The sequence below is a fragment of the Mobula birostris genome, chromosome 11, assembly GCF_030028105.1.
Source record: "Mobula birostris isolate sMobBir1 chromosome 11, sMobBir1.hap1, whole genome shotgun sequence".
Taxonomy (NCBI): Eukaryota; Metazoa; Chordata; class Chondrichthyes; order Myliobatiformes; family Myliobatidae; genus Mobula; species Mobula birostris.
This window is the reverse complement of record NC_092380.1, coordinates 25,597,427-25,617,643: the sequence shown is the minus strand read 5'-3', so window position 1 is coordinate 25,617,643 and position 20,217 is coordinate 25,597,427. Positions and strand designations below refer to the sequence as shown.

General features: G+C 48.4%; 1 protein-coding gene across 1 annotated transcript in view; it reads right to left on the bottom strand.

Moving 5' to 3' along the window:
* The window catches only part of LOC140204644 (vesicular glutamate transporter 1-like), a 122,975-nt gene that overhangs the window by 3,995 nt on the left and 98,763 nt on the right, over window positions 1-20,217 (bottom strand). Inside the window, 7 exon segments of the mRNA XM_072271341.1 lie at window positions 483-610; window positions 2,047-2,127; window positions 2,130-2,155; window positions 5,846-5,982; window positions 11,403-11,552; window positions 13,457-13,599; window positions 16,803-16,889. Of these exon segments, the coding sequence (XP_072127442.1) occupies window positions 483-610; window positions 2,047-2,127; window positions 2,130-2,155; window positions 5,846-5,982; window positions 11,403-11,552; window positions 13,457-13,599; window positions 16,803-16,889 (752 nt within the window).

Here is a 20,217-nt window from a genome sequence, read left to right as displayed (position 1 = left end):
TGGGAGCTTTTGCCGTTGCTTGCATTGGGGGGGGGGGGCTGATGCATTTTGATGACATCAGTGCGGGTAGGGTTGATGCTTTGCTGCTGCTTGAGTGTGGTAGGGTTAGGAGGCTTTGGGATTCTAAAGAAGGAGAAGTTTAAGAAGGAGAAATTTCTCCTTTCTAAGAAGGAGCAGTTTTCCTTCTTCTAGCCTGCCTAGGAGAAAGAAAGCTCTGATGTCCACATAGTTGTTATTCATTCTTTGGGGTTTTTCTTCTGTTGCAAGGATGTCTGCGGAGAGTGAGAATTTCAGGTTGTATATTGTATACATTCTCTGATATTAACTGGACCCATTGAATCATCCTTTACCTGTGCTAAGCACCTAACTAACAGGGGAATATGTCTGAGAGGTTTCCAAATGCCACTTGCTGTTGCCAATTCTAATTTTCCACCCTCAGGAGAACGTTGCAATCCTGAATGATACAATTGATAATTCCTTACCTTATGCTTTGTCATGGCTCCCACAATTAGAGGGCACACCATCCCAGAAAGAGTCCCAACCCCATTGGATAGTCCCATCAGGATACTGGCATAACGTGGAGCGATGTCCAGATGGTTGACATTGAACCCTTCAGTGTGAAAAAAACAAACAGAAGGCAGAGATGTGACAGGCGGATTCAACCTAATTCGTGTTTCCTCCTGGGAAATGTCAAACTGCCAACAAGTCACAGGATCAGAAAAATCAGTGGGTTTTTCAGCTCCATCATGGGCACCAACCTCCCCTCCATCAAGATATCTTCAACAGGCGATGCCTTTAGAAGGCAGAACCCTTCATGAAAGGCCCTCACCATCCGGGACAGGCCCTCTTCTCATTACTACCATCAGGGAGGAAGCACTGAGGTCTGAAGACCCATTCTCAATGTTTCTATTTAATCCCCTCTACTTTCCCAGCAACCTCTCCCCAGCATCCAGGACAACTTCAAGGAGCGATGCCTCAAAAAGGCGGCATCCAACATTAAGGACTCGGATCACCTAGGACAGGCCCTCTTCTCAGTACTACCATCAGGGAGGAAGTACAAAAGTCTGAAGACTCATGTTTGAAAAACATCTTCTTCCCCTCTGCCATCAGATTTCTGAATGGTCCATGAACACAACCCTGCTCTTTTGCTCTCATTTTGCATTATTTATATTTTTAAAATATATTTTTTTATTATCTGCTTAGTACTAGATAAATGATCTACATGTTTATATTTAATATTTTCTGTGTTCTATCTCCTAAGGTTGTCATAGCCGGGGGTGCTAGTGGGGATGGGCTCCCACTACCTATAAAGTGCTCCAAATGGTGTGTGTCTCTAAAAGCCTTCGGGCAGGTGGGACTCGTCGCCCTTGGACGGCAGCCCATCCCAGGAGAAGGAAAACTCTGATTTTAAACCTCTGCTGCCTTACAGCCACACCCACCCATGGGAAAGGCTTCGGCAGGAAGAACTCGGAGCCGGGGTCCCTAAGGCAGTTTAATGTTGTTTACAATTTCACCCTGGCAACCTCTGCGACAACATCAGTGACGTGGAGAGGGGGAACGACGGCTACTACTACTATGTCCTATATTCTATTTCCTATTATTTTTGTTGTTCCTTTTCGTGCCCTGTGGCACACTGGACAGCAACCTTGCCACCTCTTAGCATTTGTCTGTTTTTTTACGAGATGGAGTTGCTGGCTCAAAGCTCAACCCAGTGAGGATGGAAAATGGACAAAGAGCCGGCCGGATTCGAACCCAGGACCACTCGCTTCAAAGTCCGGTGCTGATGCACCACACCACCGGCGGCTATTCTTATTGTAACTTACAGTAATTTGTTTATCTATTGCTCTGTATTGCTGCTGCAAAACGACAAATTTCATTACATACTAAACCTATGGGTGATAATAAACCTGATTCTGATTTACACATGCCAACATATGGTAATTCACGATAATGCAATCACGTTTATGATAGTAGCTGGTTCAGGGAAAGCTCCTCCAATAATACATGATAAAATCACAGGAAGGGAAGGACCAGAAGACCAATCACCTGAGATAGCGAATCCACTGAAACCCACGGCTAGGACAAGGAAGGAGATGGCGATGCTCTTAGTGTGAGAGAAGCCCACCCTAGAAGAAAGGTTGCTTCCAATCCAAACCTTCAAACGAAATGAAGAGAGAGTGACGAAGGAGAATGAGATCGTCGTAAGGTTTGCAAGGAAAACAAGATCATCCATGATTGAGTGGGTGGAGCAGACTCGATGGGCCAAATGGCCTAATTCTGCTCCTATGTCTTATGGTCTTATGGTCCCTGTTGAGGTCTGCCCAGAGTAGCTGCATTACAGAGTATCTACAGACTGTTCCCAGGGATGCATTCTGAGACAGATGCCAAGTGCCTAGGGAAGATCATTATCTCAGTGAAAGACACGCTCGGGTCTGTCCATAACTTGGTGGTCTGATCTGAAGGCTGTTCACATTGAGGCAGATGCCAGGTGGGGTGGCTTAGTAGCATAGTGGTTAGCATAATGCCATTAGCCCAGGTTCAATTCCACCCTGTCTGATAGGAGTCATCCCTGAGACCATGTGGGTTTCCTCCAAATGCTCCAGTTTCCTCCCACATTCCAAAGACACATGGGTTAGCAGGTTAATTGGGGAGCACGGGCTCATTGTACTGGAAGGTCCCATAACCTTGCTACTTCGCCAAAATCTGCTGAGGGGGAGATGTTCAACTCAGTGAAAGGCGCACTCTGGTCTGCCGGACAGTTGTTGGCGGCCTGGTGCGAGGAGATGTCTGAAGTGAATGCTACCGACTGGCACGTTCTAGGCTGCAGAAGGACATGCTGAGGGATGCACCGAAGTTCAGTGAGGGCTCGGTGGGGAAGGACACGGTGTAGGGTCCTGCCTTCACTGGGAACTGTTTACAGAACCACCGCAAAACAGTGGATTATATCTAGAATAAAACATGCCAAAGTACTTTCCTGGATATTATCAGACTAAAACTGTTGGTGAAACATCACAGAAATCTTTGGGCCAATGATCAACATGTAGTCAGTTAAAAATTATGAACAGATAATGGAAAATGGATGTGAGTAAAAAAAGATGGTCGAAGAACTCAATGGGTCAGGCAGCATCTGTGGAGGGAAATGGACAGCGGGACATTTGGGCTGAGACCTTTCATGTGGACTGCAAGATAGAGGTGGAGCAAGAGCTGGCAGGTGATGGGTGATGGTGACAGTAGAGGAGGCCGTGGATAGACATATTGGAATGGGAATGGGAAGTGGCTGAAGGATCGCAAAATGTCGACTGCACTCTTTTCCATAGATGCTTCCCGGCCTGCTGAATTCCTCCAGTATTTTTGTGTGCGTCGCTCGGATTTCAGCATCTGCGGATTTCTCTTTTGGAGATTGGTGGAATCGGGTGGGAGGGAAGAGCGGGAATAGTGACAGAGGCTGAGAGGTGAGGAGTGCAAATGACACAGGCTGACGATGATGGAGTCTGATAGGAGAGCAAGGTGGAACATGCAATGAGGGAATCAGGGGAGGGAGACGGGGAGAGCAGGTGGGAACAGGAGGGGTGGGGTAGGGAACTGGTAGGGAGGATCCAATCATTCCAAACACGAGGAAATCTGCAGATGCTGGAAATTCAAGCAACACACACAAAAAGTGCTGGTGAATGCAACAGGCCAGGCAGCATCTATAGGAAGAGGTACAGTCGACGTTTCGGGTCGAGACCCTTCAGCTAACTGAAGGAAGAGATAGTAAGAGATTTGAAAGTGGCAGGGGGAGGGGGAGGGGGAGGGGGAGATCCGAAATGATAGGAGAAGACAGGAGAGGGAGAGATGGAGCTAAGAGCTGGAAAGTTGATTGGTGAAAGGGATATGAGGCATTCATTCAAATAGGTTTTAAGGAGGGTTGTGAAAAAGCTATAAGAGTGGTGACGCAAGGATGGGTACACTGAAATTAAAGAGGGTGCTGAGGATGTTCATGACAATTATACCAGGAATGAAAGGGTTAATATATGAGGCGCATTTAATGACTCTTAGAACAGAGATGAGGAGGATTTATTTTTTTGGCCAGAGGGTGGTGAATCTGTGGAATTCATTGCCACAGACGGCTGTGGAGGCCAAGTCCATTGGGTATATTTAAAGTGGGGGTGATAAGTTCTTTGTCAGTCAGGGCATCAAAGATTACGGGGAAAAGGCAGGAGAATGGGGTTAAGAGGGCTAACATACCAGCCATGGCTGGAATGGCGGAGCAGAGTCGATGGGCCAATGGCCTAATCCTGCTCCTATTGCTTGTGGTCTTATGGTTGTACGCTGAGGGAGGGAATTCCAGAGTTATGGTATATCAGCAGCGGGAAGCATTTCCATCTACTGTATGTTTACAAGTTCATATCCAAAATTCGATGGTCTGATGTTCCTGTCTCCATCACCTTTCGGGCAGTGACTTCCCAAACTCCATTGCAGTGTGGGGATAGATAAAGTTCTCTCATCTCCCTTCTAATCACCGTGAAATATCCACTCTGCGTTTCCCACAACATGTGCTGCCTGACCCCGCCGACTTCCTCCAACATCCCGCGTTTTGTTACAGATTTCAGCTCCTGCAGTCACCTGTGTCTCCTTCCGAAGTCTCTGCCTCCTGGCTCTTGAACCCCCCCCCCCCCCATGCCCAAGGCAACAGGCTGTCCTTATCTGGAGACACAAAGAGGCTGCAGATGCTGGAATCTGGAGCAGCACACAATCTGCTGGAGGAACAGGGAGGACTGAGCAGCTTCTGCATCAGGGAAGGAATGGTCAATGCTTCAGTTGGAAACCCTGCACCAGTCCTATAACAGTTCTTTCCCTCCGATAGATGCTGCTTGATCCACTGAGTACTTCCAGCAGACTGCTTGGGTTGACTGCAGGTCTTCCTGATTCACTCTGCTTGCACCCCCATGGCTTCATAATTAAGTACATAGATGAAAGAAAAATGGACGGCTATATGGGAGGAAGGGTTAGATTGATCTTCTTCGAGTGGGTTAGAAGGTTGGCATAGAATTTGCTCCATGTTTGATAGTAGGTTCTATGTTCAGGGATGGTGGTAGAAGCAGATACATCAGGGAAGATTTAAGAGAATTTTAGATAGGCACATGGATGAAGAAAAATGGAGAACTATGTGGGAGGGAAGGGTTAGATTGAGCTTCGAGTGGGTTAGAAGGTTGGCACAACAATGCGGGCCGAATGGCCCACACTGTGCCGTACTGTTCTATGTTCTATCTTACTTCAAAATTAATCCATCAACAAGGACATGGGGCCAAAAGTGAAGACTGGTTAAAGAGAGATTTCAGACTAACATCCTGAAGCATTTCTTTATATAGCTGGTGGTGAACACATGGAACAAACTACCTAGTTGTGTAGCTGAGACTAGTAGTTTAGAGACTTTCAAATCTAAACTCAATAGTTATTTCAATACACTATGTGAATAGGTAATTCAGGCAAGCTCTGGTGGGCCGAATTGTCTGTTCTTGCAAAACACTTCCTAATGTTCTAATGTTCTTGTTTAGCCTCCTCTGTTCCAAGAAAAACCCATCACACTTGGTAAAACGTTGAGCATAGCAATAACTTATAATGGCAATGTTTTCACAAGTCCCTTCACCCCTCCCCCTCCCATCCAACCCCTCTTGTTTAGCACTGTAGGAGCCTCCAGATGTGGTGGAAAGAGATGGACTTGTGGTGGGAGAATGCATTGGGGTCCGGGTGGTCACTGAAATGGCAGAGTGAGTGGGCCAGGAAATGGCGGCAGGTAAGTGGGCTTGGTATTGGACTGAGAGGTAGCCCTATCCCCGTGATCGTAGAGGAACTCTGCAGAAACAAACCTCCACAGTTCATCAGCTTCCGGACATTGGTGGTGGACATGATGTTCTTGGATCGGAGGAAGTCAGCGATTTGTCCGCCAATGGGCACGATGATTGTCATGACGAGATGGGGGAGAGCAGACAACAGGCCGACCTGAGTGGAGGGAAAAGTGAATATGAAATTAATGACCTCAGATACCTTAGGGCCCGGTGTTCACTACTAGCTCCTTCGAACTGTTCAGTACCGGGTCAAGATGGGATAGAGCGTTGGGCACATTGTTGAAGTGAGACATGGTACCAGTTGTTCAATGTACTCGCCACCTGATACCCGGTCCCATGGTCTCCTCTGCTGAACCAGGTCAGTGGCACAGGCAGCAAAGCAACACAGCAGGCCGTTCAGCCCATTTGGTGCATACTAGTGACTATGTTCCACACCAATCTCCTGCAACTTCACTACATCCAGCATGCAAAATCAGAACATTCAGCAGGACCGGGTGGCAGCAGAATTAACTCTTCAAGCTGCTGACCCCTCTTCCAATGTTCTGAAGAATTAACCCTGTTTCTCTCTCACCACAGATGCTGACAGGACTGCCAAACATTTCTAATATTTTCTCACCGCCAGTGGGAGTGAGTTCTATGTTCTCACATCTCTCTGTGTTGCAAAACTTCTCTTGCGACAGCCTGCTTCTGGTTGGTTTTGGACCTCCCTATTGGAGGGAATGGCGTGGCCAAATGCTTAGGGCTTTGGGCTCACGATCTGAAGGTTGTGGGTTCAAGTCTCGGTCAGGGCAGCATGTTGTGTCTTTGAGCAAGGCACTTAACACACACTGCTCCAGTCCACCCAGCTGAAAATGGGTACTGGCTAATGGTGGGGGTTAACCTCGTGATAGACTGGCGTCCTATCCGGGCAGCGGGGCAGTCTCGTACTCTCAGTCACTTCATGGCACAGAAACTGGCACAAGCACCAGCCTGATGGGCCACAAAGGCTCGGGATAGACTTTGACTTTTGATTGATTGGAGGAAATGTCCTCTTTATCTTGTTGGCATAAGAGGTAGTGTAATGCTTTACAGCGCGGTGAATTCCCGCCGTTCTCTGTAAGGTGTTTGTACGTTCTCTCCGTAGCCATGTGGGCTTTCTTCAGTTACTTCGATTCCCTCCCACGGTCTAAAGATGTACAAGCAAGGGTTAGTAAGTTTTGGGCAGGCTATGTTGGCACTGGAAGCGTGACCACACTTGCAGGCTGCCAAGGACAAAATCCTTGGACTGTGTAGGTTGTTGACTTAAACAACACATTTCACTGTATGTTTTGTTGTTTCAACGCATATGTGACAAATAAAGCTAACCTTTAAATCTTAAAAATCTTTAAACGCAGGATCACGACCTGAAACATCATCCACGCCTCCCCCCACAGACGCTGTTTGACGTGCTGAGTTCCTCTCGCAGTTTAGAACCCAGAACCGTACAATGCTGGAACAGTCCCTTCAGATCACTGTCTGTGCTGAACATTACTGGATTAAACAAACACTTTTTACCTACACGTGGTCCATATCCCTCTATTCTCCACATTTTCATGTGCTTGACTAAAAACCTCAAAGTCCTCCATCCTAATTGCTTTTACCACCACTCTGTCAGTCCACTTCAGGCACCCACCACTCTCTGGGTAAAGGACCTGCTCTGCACACCTCTTTCAAACTGAGAACAAAACATATACGCATACAAATTATTCCTTTCCATCGATGCTGCTTGACCTGCTGAGCTCCTCCAGCATTTTGTGTATGTTATTTTGGATTTCCAGCATCTGCATAATCTCTTGTGTGCGTTCTTTAAACTTCTTAGCTTAAAGCTATGCTCTCCAATACTTCACATTTTGACCCAGAGTAAAAGACCCTATTCATCAATGCCTCACACTTGCAAATTTCTAGAGTATCTCATCAAAAACACTTGCAACTTTCTAAGATGTACCGTGGAGAGCATTCAAACTGGCTGCATCACCATAAGACCATAAGATCATAAGACATAGGAGCAGAATTAGGCCATTCAGCCCATCGAGTCTGCTCTGCCATTCCACCATGGCTGATCCTAATCCCACTCAGCTCCATACACCTGCCTTCTCGTCATAACCTCTGATGCCCTGACCAATCAGGAAACTATCAATTTTTGCTTTCAATATACCTACGGTCTTGACCTCCACAGCTGTCTGTGGCAGAGCATTCCACAGACTCATACTCTCTGGCTAAAAGAATTCCTCCTCACCTCTGTTCTAAAGGGTCACCCCTCAATTCTGAGTCTGTGCCTTCTAGTTCTGGACACCCCACCATAGGAACATCCTCTCCACACCCACCTTATCTGGTCCTTTCAACATTCGATAGTTTTCAATGAGATCTCCCCTGCATTCTTCTAAATTCTGGTGAGTATAGGCCCAAAACTGCCAAATACTCCTCATATGTTAACCCTTTCATTCCTGGAATCATCCTTGTGAACCTCCTCTGGACCCTCTCCAATGACAACAAATCCTTTCTGAGATATGGGGCCCAAAACTGTTGACACTACTCTGTGCAGCCCGACTAATGTCTTATAAAGCCTCAGCATTATCTCCTTGTTTCTATATTCTATTCCTCTTGAAATGAATGCCAACAATGTATTTGCCTTCTTTTTGGCAGACTCGACCTGTAAATTATAACCTTCTGGGAATCTTGTACAAGGACTCCTAAGTCCCATTGCACCTCTGATGTTTGAATTCTCTCCGTATTTAGATAACAGTCTGCACTTTTGTTTCTTTTACCAAAATGCATTATCATACATTTCCCAACACTCTATTCCATCTGCCACTTTTTTTGCCCATTCTTCCAATTTGTCTAAGTCTTTCTGCAATCACATTGCTTCCTCAGCACTACCTACCCCTCCACCTATCTTTGTATCATCCGTAAATTTTGCCACAAAGCCATCAATTTCATTATCTAAATCATTGACAAACAATGTGAAAGGTAGCAGTTGCAATACTGACCCCTGAGGAGCATCACTAGTCACTGGCAGCCAATCAGAAAAGGTCCCCTTTGCTGCCTCCTGCCTGTCAGCCATTTTCCTCTTTTCTGTAATACCACGGGATTTTATCTTGTCAAGCAACCTCATGTGTGGCACTTTATCAAATGCCTTCTGAAAATCCAAGTAAATGACATCCACTGCCCACCCATTCGGTTCACCCTGCTTGTTACTTCCTCGAAGAACTCTAACAGATTTGTCAGGCAAGATTCCCTTTAGAGAAACCATGCTGACTTTGATTTACCTTATCATTAGTCTCCCAGTACCCCGAAACCTTATCCTTAATAATGGACTCCTACTCTTTTCCAACCACTGAGGTTAGGTTAACGGGCCTATAATTTCCTTTCTTTTGCCTTCCTCCCTTCGTAAAGAGTGGAGTGACATTTGCAATTTTCCAGTACTCTGGAACCATGACAGAATCAAATGATTCTTGAAAGATCGTAACCAATGCATCTGCTATCTCTTCTGCAACCTTTCTCAGAACTCTGGGATGTAGTCCATCTGGTCCAGGTGACTTATCCACTGTAAAGAATTTCAGTTTGCCTAGCACTCTTTCCTTTTTAATAGCAATGGCACTCTCTCCTGCTCCCTGACACTCATGGAGCTTTGCACACTGCTAGTGTCTTCCACTGTGAAGACCGATGCAAAGTACTTATTAAGTTCATCTGCCATTTCTTTGTCCCCCATTACTACCTCAGCAGCATCATTTTCCAATGGTCCAATATCAACTCTCATCGGAAGAACTTTTAGTATCTTTTGGTAGTGAAAAAACTTCTAATATCCTGCTTTATATTATCAGTTAGTTTGCCCTCATATTTTGTTTTTTCCCCTTCTAATGGCTTTTTTTAGTTGCCTTTTGTTTGATTTTAAAAGTGTTCCAATCATCCAATTTCCTACTCACTTTTGCACATTGTATGTCCTTTCCTTGGCTTTTATGCAGTCCTTAACTTCCCTTATCAGCCATGGTTTCCTACCTCTGCCATTTGAGAACTTCTTCTGTGGGATGTAACCTACACCTTGTGAACTATTCCCAGAAATTCAACTACCTCTGCTCTGCTAACATCCCCGCCAGTATCCCCCTCCAATCCACCTGGGCTGCTCCTCTCTCATGGCTCTGTAATTCCCTTTATTCCATTGTGATACTGATACTGCTGACTTAAGCTTCTTCCTCTCAAATTGCAGTATGAATTCAATCATACTATTATCACTGTCTCCTAAGGGTTCCTTTACCTTAAGCTCCCTAATAAAATCTGGATTATTATTCAACACCCAATCTAAGATAGCCTTTTCCAGAGTAGGCTCAAGCAAAAGCTGCTCTAAAAAGCCATCTCGTAGGCATTCAGCAAATTCCCTCTCTTATAAAGGCCAATTTACACTTGTGCGTCAAATTGACGCCGTAAGTACGGCGTAGCCGCGTACCCCACACCGTACCCTATACCGTAGCCTGACGCGCACCTCCCCAAAAATGTAATTACGCAGACTGCAACAACTGTGATTGGTCCGCTTGGTAGATTCGCATTTCCTCCTACGTGCAATAGCTTCCTATTGGGCGACTGAAGGGCAGGGAAGGAACTCTGGCTGCAATGCTTTTCATAAAGCTTTACAGACCTCCGAAATTATGGAGGACCCTGTGCTTGATGCCAGTTTGTAGCTAGTTGCTACAGCCTGTTGACTTCCACCTGAAGCTAAAACTCGAATGCCAGTCTCTGAGTATACTGTGCGTACACTGATGCGAAATAAATGGTTGGAGCCGATGAACCAAATCGTCAAATCTACCTGCCGACATCCGAAAATATTTGAAATGCACTTCCTCGTCCAGGTCTCTCAGTGGCCGGACAAGCACAGAAAATTCACCCTCCTTCAGTTTCAGTCGCCATTGTTTGAAGTTTGAGTTTCTTCGTGTAGAGTTTCAACACGAGAAAACTCAACACGGTGGCATAGAAACCCCACCGCCGACTAGTGTTTTGGCGGTGAATTGCAGAGCGACACAGACACACCAACGCACAAGTATAAATGCTCACAACGGTGTAGGCCACTTGCATAGGCTACTAAGCAGAAGTATAAATCAGCCTTTATACAACACCAACATGATTCTCTCAATCCCCTTGCACTAGTCTAATGCGATGCTAATGTACACCTTTTACCAGAAAGATGAAGTAAATAAAAAGAAAATAAAAGTAAAATAAATAAATTGTAAATCAAAAATAGAACACATGAAATCGGAGCAGGAGTTGGCCATCTGGCCCGTTGAGCCTGCTCTTCCTTTAAATCTATCTTTAATAAATTTAATGTGGTAGCCTCTGCTTTTTCCCTGGCCAGATAATACCACAGATTCACTACCCTCTGGGAAATTTAGTTTCTCCTCATCTTCATCCTAAATCTATTCCCATGAATCTTGAGGCTATAACTTTAGATCTAATTTCATCTACCAGTGGAAGCAACTTTTCTCACTCTAACTTCTCTACCGTGTTGTTAGCTGTATCTGTTTCTATGAGATCTCCACCCCTCTCAGTGCATTAGGATGCATGTTGTACCTTGCTGATTTCAAACCCAAAAACTTCCTCAAAGTACGCCGGCTGGCTGATCAGGAGCAGGTAGAAGGTCCAACTGCGACAGAAGTTGGCCACGATGATGGCGTAGACAGGCATTGAGGTGAAAAACCTGCGCCAGGGCGCCTTGAATTTCTGTCAGAAGACGCAACCAAGAAGAGAATCAGGCCAAGGTCAAGATCACAGTGAACCTGCCGACCCCTCCCACTCCTCACCCACCACATCCCCAGTCTCTCAACAAGATTTCAAATCAAACAACCCAGTGTACCTGTGGGTGTTGTCCATTACTCCCACTGCCTTCCTCCTTCCTTATGGTCCTGTAAATAACCTCAATCTTCTCTCAGGTTTATTCCCGATGATCCCAGGAATGCAGGGGTTAACACAGGAGGAGCACTTGACAGCTCTGGGCCTAGACTCACTGGAGTTTAGAAGAATGAGGGGGGATCTAATTGAAAACTATCAAACATTGAAAGGCCTAGACAGGGTGGATGTTGAGAGGATGTTTTTCAATAGTGGGGGAGTCTAGGACCAGAGGGCACAGACTCAGAATAGAAGGACATCCCTTAAGAAGAGAATTAAGGAGGAATTTCTTTAGCCAGAGGGTGGTGAATCTGTAGAATTCATTGCCACAGATGGCTGTGGTGGCCAAGTCATTGGCTATATTTAAAGCAGAGGTTGATAGGTTCTTGATTAATAAAGGTGTCGGATGTTACGGGGAGAAGGCAGGAGACTGGAGTTGGGAGGGATAGTAAATCAGCCATGATGCAATGGTGGAGCAGACCTCCCAGGCCGAATGGCCTAATTCTGTTCCTATGCCTTATGGTCTTATGGTTTGTATATCCTGTCCCTTTAAATTACAGGACAGGAGCAGTGGTGGCAAAGCTGAAGCTTCATCTGAGGATCCTTGGGGGGGGGGGGGGAGATTTCATTTTCATGGCACATGGAAGCTGTTCCTGATGAGGGTCTAATTGGGAGTGGGAGTAGAGGTGGGACAAAGGCCGATCCTACCCGTTTGCTTGTGAGCTTAGAGGAAACACACCTATTCCTCCTGACCTCCCCCCCACCACAGGAAGAAGTGGTTTAAAGCCTTTCAGAAAATGCGAAGCTCTGCCCAAGCAGGGGATCGAGCCGCTGTCACACACTAAACGCTGGAGGAATTCAGAACGTCAGGCAGCGTCTACGGAGGGCAATAAACAGTCAATGTCTTGGGCTGGGACCCTTCATCCGGACTGGAAAGGAAGGGGTCAAACGTCAAAATAAGAAGGTGGGGAAGGAGTGCGAGCTGGCAGATGACTGAGGGCAGCCAGAAGGGGGCATGGAAAACGAGAGAAGGGGGAAGGGGAGAAATTACTGGAAGTTAGAGAAATTGATGTTCAGGCCACCAGGTTGGAGGCTAACTCGATGAATATGAGGTGTTGCTCCTCCAACCTGAGAGTGTCCTCATCATGGCATTAGAAGAGGCTAAGGCCTGACATGCTGGGATGGGAATGGGGATGCCATCGGGAAATCCTGCCTGTTGTGAACAGAGCAAAAGTGCTCGACAAAGCGGCCCCCCCCAATCTACGTTGGGTGTCACCAGTGTAGAGAAGGCTGCACGGGGAGCACTGGACTCTGTAGATGACTCCGACTGATGCTCAGGTATTGCCTCACCTGGAGGGACTATTTGGGGCCTTGAAGGGAGGAGGTAAATGGGCAGGTGTAGCACTTGTGCCTCTTGCTGGGTTAAGTGCTGGGAGGGAGATTGTTGGGGTGGGATGAACGGACAAGGGAGTCACAAAAAGAGGGATCCCTGCAGAAAGTAGAGAGTGGGGGGGGGAAGGGAGGGAGGGAAAGATGTGTTTAATGATAGGATCCTGTGGAAGATGCATAAAATGCTGGATGTGGAGGCTTGTGTGGTGCAGGCCCAGTTGGTATCCCTTGGCTTCCTCATCAAACTGTGACTCTGGGAGGACCCTCATCCCTGCACCAGCAGGATCTGGGTTTGAATCCCACTTCACCCTCTGTTCAAGATGTGGGGCATAGAGAAAGGACACACTCACCGCTAGAGGGTTCATAAGGTTGGCACCTTCTCCAATGGCTTCCTCTATATAGGTCTTCTCCTCCTCAGAAATGGTGGGGTGTTTGGCGGGACTCTCAAAGGACACCAGTAGCCAAAACACGTACCATACCAAGCCAAAGCTTCCTGATGGGCAAGAGAAAGGTGGAAAGGGATTTATTTCAGAACGTCCAATATCTTTGTGTATGGAATGAGCTGCCAGAGGAGGTACAATAGTATCATTTAAGAAGCACTTGGACGGGTACATGGAGGAACAAGCCTTGCAGGGATATGGGATGAACGCAGGGAATCGGGACTAGCTGGATCGGCTTTGCGGTCAGCATGGACTGATTGGGCCGAAGGGTCTCTGTTCATGCTATGTTGTTCTATGACTCTGTTCCCTCCAACATGCCCTGACAGAGACACAGAGTCATTCTGGAGGGAAATAGGCCCTTCGACCTCATTGTCCATGTGTTACCTAAGGAGCTGATCCCATCTGCTCTCATTTGGCCCACAGCTCTCTAAACCTCTCCTATCCATGGACCTACCCCGATGATGAGGAGAGATAATGTGTCTGTCCCAATCACTATTTCTGGCAACTCGTTCCAAATACGCACTTTCCTTCACACGAAGAAGTTGCCCCTGAAGTCCCACTTAAAGTTCTCACCTCTGATCTTAAGCCTACCTACGACCTCTTGTTTCTTGCACTTCCTCCCTGGTAAAAGAGACTTTGTGCTTCCACTCTGTCTCTGTCTTTCATGATCTTATCTACCTCTATCAAGTCACCGCTCATCTCCGGCATTCCAGGAAATAACGTCCCAATCTACGCAGACTCTCAAAACTCATACCCCCAAATCCAGGCAACCTCCTGGTAAAACACTCACGGAATGATGCAACACAGAAAATGGTTCCTCAGGCCCCTGTGCTGGCCGTCAACCGCTTATACCGACCCCATTCTCCCCCACTGACCCATAAACTTATCCCCCCCCCCCACAGATTCTACCAGGGACAATTTTTCAGTGAAACCCACTGACACGCACGATGTGGATGTGGGAGGAAATTGGAGCTCCTTGGAGGGACATGCAGACTCCACACAGACATCTTCACTGATCCAAGTCACTGGAGCAATGAGGAATCAAATCCCATTTACGCTCATCCTACACCAGACAGCACAGTACAGACCCTCCAGCCCATGATGTTGTGCTCCCCCTTTTAACCTACACTGACATATGCTCCGCACATTCCTGTTGTTATTCCAGATTCTGTGCCTCACCTACATGATCAGAACCCCCTCACGTCTTTGGGATGCGGGTGGAGAGCGGATCACCCGGAATAAACCTCCAATTTCTACAGGTGCAGCACCCGAGGTGGGGATTGAACCTGGCTCTTTGGTGGCTCTGTGAGGCAGTGGCTCTACCTGCTGGGCCAGCTTGTTGCCCTGTGTATCTCAGCATCAGTTCCTGGTTACGGGGAGCACCCCAAAGGCAGACAGAAACAGTTCACACCAGTATCACCATTCGAGCTGTTGTGTCAATGCCAGGTTAATGGCATTTGGCTATCACTTTTAGGTCACATGACTGTCACATGGGTGTGGCTAAGCATTCTTCTGTGTTTTTGGGTTAAGTGTCCCTCAGGGACAGGTCCCTCCTCCTGGCTCTTACTCAATGTTGACAAAAATAGAACGTAGAACATTATAGCTCACTACAGGCCCTTTGGGCCACAATATTGTGCTGGCATTTTAACCTACCCCAAGGTCACTCTAACCCTTCCCTCCCATATCTTTCAATTTTTCTATCATCCATGTGCTTATCTAAGCATCTCTTAAATGTTCCTAATGTATCTGCCTCTACCACCACCCTTGGTAATGCATCTCATGCACCCACCACTCTCTGTAGAAGACTGACCTTTGACATCCCCCCTGTAGAACACAGAAATCTACAGCACATTACAGGCCCTTCAGCCCACAATGTTGTGCCGACCATGTAACCTACTCTGGAAACTGCCTAGAATTACCCTAGCGCATAGACCTCTATTTTTCCAAGCTCCATGTATCTATGTAAGAGGCTGTTAAAATACCCTGTTGTATCAGCCTCCACCACCGTTCTGTGTGAAAAACTTACCCCTGCCATCCCCCCTGTACCTGCTTCCAAGCACTGTAAAACTACGTCCACTTGTGTTAGCCATTTCAGCCCTGGGAAAAAGCCTCTGGCTATCCACATGATCAATGCCTCTCATCATCTTATACACCTCTATCAGGTCACATGTCATCCTCCATTGCTCCAAGGAGAAAAGGCTGAGTTCACTCAACCTATTCTCATAAGGTACGCCCTCCAATCCAGGCAACATCCTCGTAAATCTCCTCTGCACTCTCTCCATAATATCCATATCCTTCCCGTAGTGAAGTGACCAGAATTGAACACAGTACTCCGAGTGGGGCCTGACGAAGGTCTTGTATAGCTGTAGCATTACCTCACGGATCTTAAACTCATTCCCACGGTTGATGAAGGCCAACACACCACCTGCCTTCTTAACAACACTGTCAACCTGCACAGCAGATTTGGGTGTCCTATCGACACAGACCCCAGGATCTCTCAGATCCTCCAAGCTGCCAAGAGTCTTACCATTTATATTATACTTTCCTCCAATCACCTTAAAATTATGCCCCCTTGTATTAGCCATTTCCGCTTTGGGAGGAAAACCTCTGGCTGTCCGCTGAATCTATAAACACAAGGGGGCTGGAAGTCCAGAGTGGAACGCACAAAATGCAGGAGGAACTCAGCAAGCCAGGCAGCGTCAATGGAGAGGAACAATGAGTCGACGTTTCGGGCCAAGACCCTTCATCAGCACTGGAAAGGAGGGGGGGGAGGACAGAAACCAGAATAAGAAAGTGTGGGGGGGGGACAGTAGGGTGAGGGGGAACGAGTACAAGCTGGAAGGTGAGAGGTGAAGCCAGGTGAGGGGAAAGTAAGTGGGTGGGGGTAGGGGGGGAATGAAGTGAGAAGCATGGAGCTGATTGGCAGAAGAAGTAAAGGGCTTAAAGAAGAAGGAATCTGATTGGGGAGGAGAGTGGACTATGGGAGAAAGGGAAGGAGGAGGGGCACCCGAGGGTGGGGATCGGCAGGTGAGGAGAAGAGAAGGGTAAGAGGGGAGCCAGAATGGGGAATGGAAAAGGAGAGAAGGGGGAAGAGGAGAGAAATGACCAGAGCTCACCTGCCTATCACTTCCCTCTGCCCCTCCTTCTTACCAATACCACTACCAATGATCAAAGGCCAGCCGGGGGTGGAGATGTGGATTGTCCACTGTGTACTGCCGTGCTCCTCGAACCCCACTTGCTGTCCCTCAGCACGTACCGTAGACATAGAAGACCGAGCTCCACCCTGAGTACTGGACGAGGACTCCCGCGAGGGGCATGGCCACAACAGCTCCAGCATAGGAACCTATGGAGAGAATACAACACAGGATTCACGTGTACACCAAAACATACAGTGAAATGTGTTATTTGTGTTAACAACCAACACACCCAAGGATGTGCTAGGGGCAGCCTGCAAATGTTGTTGCACATTCAGGTACCAACATAGAATGGTCACAGTGCCTGGCACACAGCAAGTTACTGCACAGAACAACACAGAGCACAAGCAACAAAACAAACCCCATTCCTCCCTCCCTCCCACCCACGCACCTGGACAGTCCTCCACAGGCGACATTTTAGTTCTGAAGCCTCCCCCCCTCCCCCTCCATCCTTCACCTCCACCCTCCCCCCTCCACCCACCACATCCACTCTCCACCCTCCCACCTTCCCCCCTCCACTCACCACCTCCACCCCCGCCCTCCGCCCTCCACCCTCCACCCCTACCCTTCGCCCTCCGCCCTCCGCCCTCCACCCTCCACCTGCCACCTCCACTCTCTGCCCTTCACCCTCTACCCTCCACCCTCTGCCCTCCACCCACCACCTCCACCCTCTGCCCTTCCACCCTCCCCTTTCCGCCCTCCACCCACCACATCTACCCTCCACCCTCCCACCTTTCCCTCCACTCGCCACCTCCACCCCCGCCCTCTGCCCTCCACCCTCCACCCCTACCCTTCGCCCTCCGCCCTCCGCCCTCCACCCTCCACCCTAAACCTACCACCTCCACTTTCTGCCCTTCACCCTCTACCCTCCACCCTCTGCCCTCCACCCACCACCTCCACCCTCCGCCCTTCCACCTTCCCCTTTCTGCCCTCCACCCACCACATCTACCCTCCACCCTCCCACCTTCCCCCCTCCACTCACCACCTCCATCCCCACCCTTCGCCCTCCACCCTCCACCCTCCACCTGCCACCTCCACCCTCTGCCCTTCACCCTTCACCCTCCATCCTCTGCCCTCCATCCATCACCTCCACCCTCCCCCCTCCACCCACCACATCCACTCTCCACCCTCCCACCTTCCCCCCTCCACTCACCACCTCCACCCCCGCCCTCCGCCCTCCACCCTCCACCCCTACCCTTCGCCCTCCGCCCTCCGCCCTCCACCCTCCACCTGCCACCTCCACTCTCTGCCCTTCACCCTCTACCCTCCACCCTCTGCCCTCCACCCACCACCTCCACCCTCCGCCCTTCCACCCTCCCCTTTCCGCCCTCCACCCACCACATCTACCCTCCACCCTCCCACCTTTCCCTCCACTCGCCACCTCCACCCCTGCCCTCTGCCCTCCACCCTCCACCCCTACCCTTCGCCCTCCGCCCTCCGCCCTCCACCCTAAACCTACCACCTCCACTTTCTGCCCTTCACCCTCTACCCTCCACCCTCTGCCCTCCACCCACCACCTCCACCCTCCGCCCTTCCACCTTCCCCTTTCTGCCCTCCACCCACCACATCTACCCTCCACCCTCCCACCTTCCCCTCTCCACTCACCACCTCCACCCCCACCCTTCGCCCTCCACCCTCCACCCTCCACCTGCCACCTCCACCCTCTGCCCTTCACCCTTCACCCTCCACCCTCTGCCCTCCATCCATCACCTCCACCCTCTGCCCTTCCACCCTCCCCTTTCTGCCCTCCACCCGCCACCCTCCACCCTCCACCTTCTACCCTCCAGCCTCCAAGTGAGGATTAGTGATCTGCTGATCACTGGCAGTCAGACTGGTGAATCAGCCTAGAGTCTGGAGGAAAAGAGATCAAAACCATTTTAAGACGCCGCAGAGCTGCAGCTGGTAAAGCTGCTGCTGACAGTTCCACTGACCCCTGTTCAATTCAAAGTTCAAAGTAAATTTATAAAAGTACACAATGTCACCATAGACAGCCCTGAGGTTTATTTTCCTGGGAACATACTCAGTAAATCCAAGGTTAGGGTGGGATTAGTGTAAATGGACAGTTTGCTGAAGGGCCTGTGCTATCTCTGTCTTCAGCACTGTCAGCACTAATTTGCTAATGAAACATTTCAATTTATGTTCAAAAGTCCAAAGTAAATTTATTATTGAAGTACATATATATCACCATATACAACACTGAGATTCATTTTCTTGTGGGCATTCACAATAAATACAAGAAACACAACAGAAGCAATGAAAGACCATCCCCAACAGGACAGACAAACAACCAATGTGCCAAAGACAGCAAACTGTGCAAATACAAAAAGAAAAAAAGAACTAATAATAATAAATAAATAAACAATAATTAGTGAGAACGTGAGATGAAAAGTCCTTGAAAGTGAGTCCATAGGTTGTGGGATCAGTTCAGTGATAGGGTGAGTGAAGTTGTCCCCACTAGTTCAAGAGCCTGATGGTTGATGTTCCTGAACCTGCTGGTGTGAGTCCTGGGGCTCCTGTACCTTCTTCCTGATGGCGGCAGTGAGAAGAGAGCATGGCCTGTATGGTGGGGTCCTTGCTGATGGACGCTGCTTTCTTGCGACAGGTCTCCATGTGGATGTGCTCAATGGTGGAGAGGGCTTCACCCATGATGGACTGGGCCATATCCCTTACTTTTTGCAGGATTTTCCACTCAAGGGCATTGGTGTTTCTATGCCAGATGAAACCAGTCAATGTACTCTCCACCACACATCTATAGATGTTTGTCAAAGTTTTAGCTGTCATGCCAAATCTTTGCAAACTTCAAAGGAAGTCGAGGTGCTGCCGTGCCTTCTTTGTAATTGCACTCATGTGTTGGACCAAAGTCAGGTCCTCTGATGTGATAACACTGAGCAATTTAAAGTTGCTGATCCTCTCCACCGCTGATCTCCCAATGAGGACTGGCTCATGGACCTCTGGTTTCCTCCTCCTGAAGCCAATAACCAGCTCCTTGGTCTTGCTGACATTGAGTGAGAGGTTGTTGCTGAGGCACCACTCAGCCAGATTTTCTATCCCCTTCCTAAGTGACGAACCGTCACCACCATTGATTTGGCCAACAACTGTGGTATCGTCAGCCAACTTAATTACGGCATTGGAGCTGTGCTGAGCCTCACAGTCGTAAGTGTAAAGAGAGTAGAGCAGGGGGCTAAGCACACAGCCTTGTGGTGCACCTGTGCTGATGGAGATTGTGCAGGAGATGTTGTTGCCAATCTGAACTCACTGTGGTGTGCAAGTGAGGAAATCCAAGATCCACAAGGAAGGTTCAATTCCAACATCCAGAGCTGCCTGTGTGAAGTTTGCACATTTTCCTTGTGACCACGTTGGCCTTCTCCTGTGTACCCCGGTGTCCTCCCACATTCCAAAAGTGTGTGGGCTGGTGGCCACAGAAATTTGCCCCTCATTCTGTGAGGGACGAGTGGATGGGAATGCGAGGAGAATGAA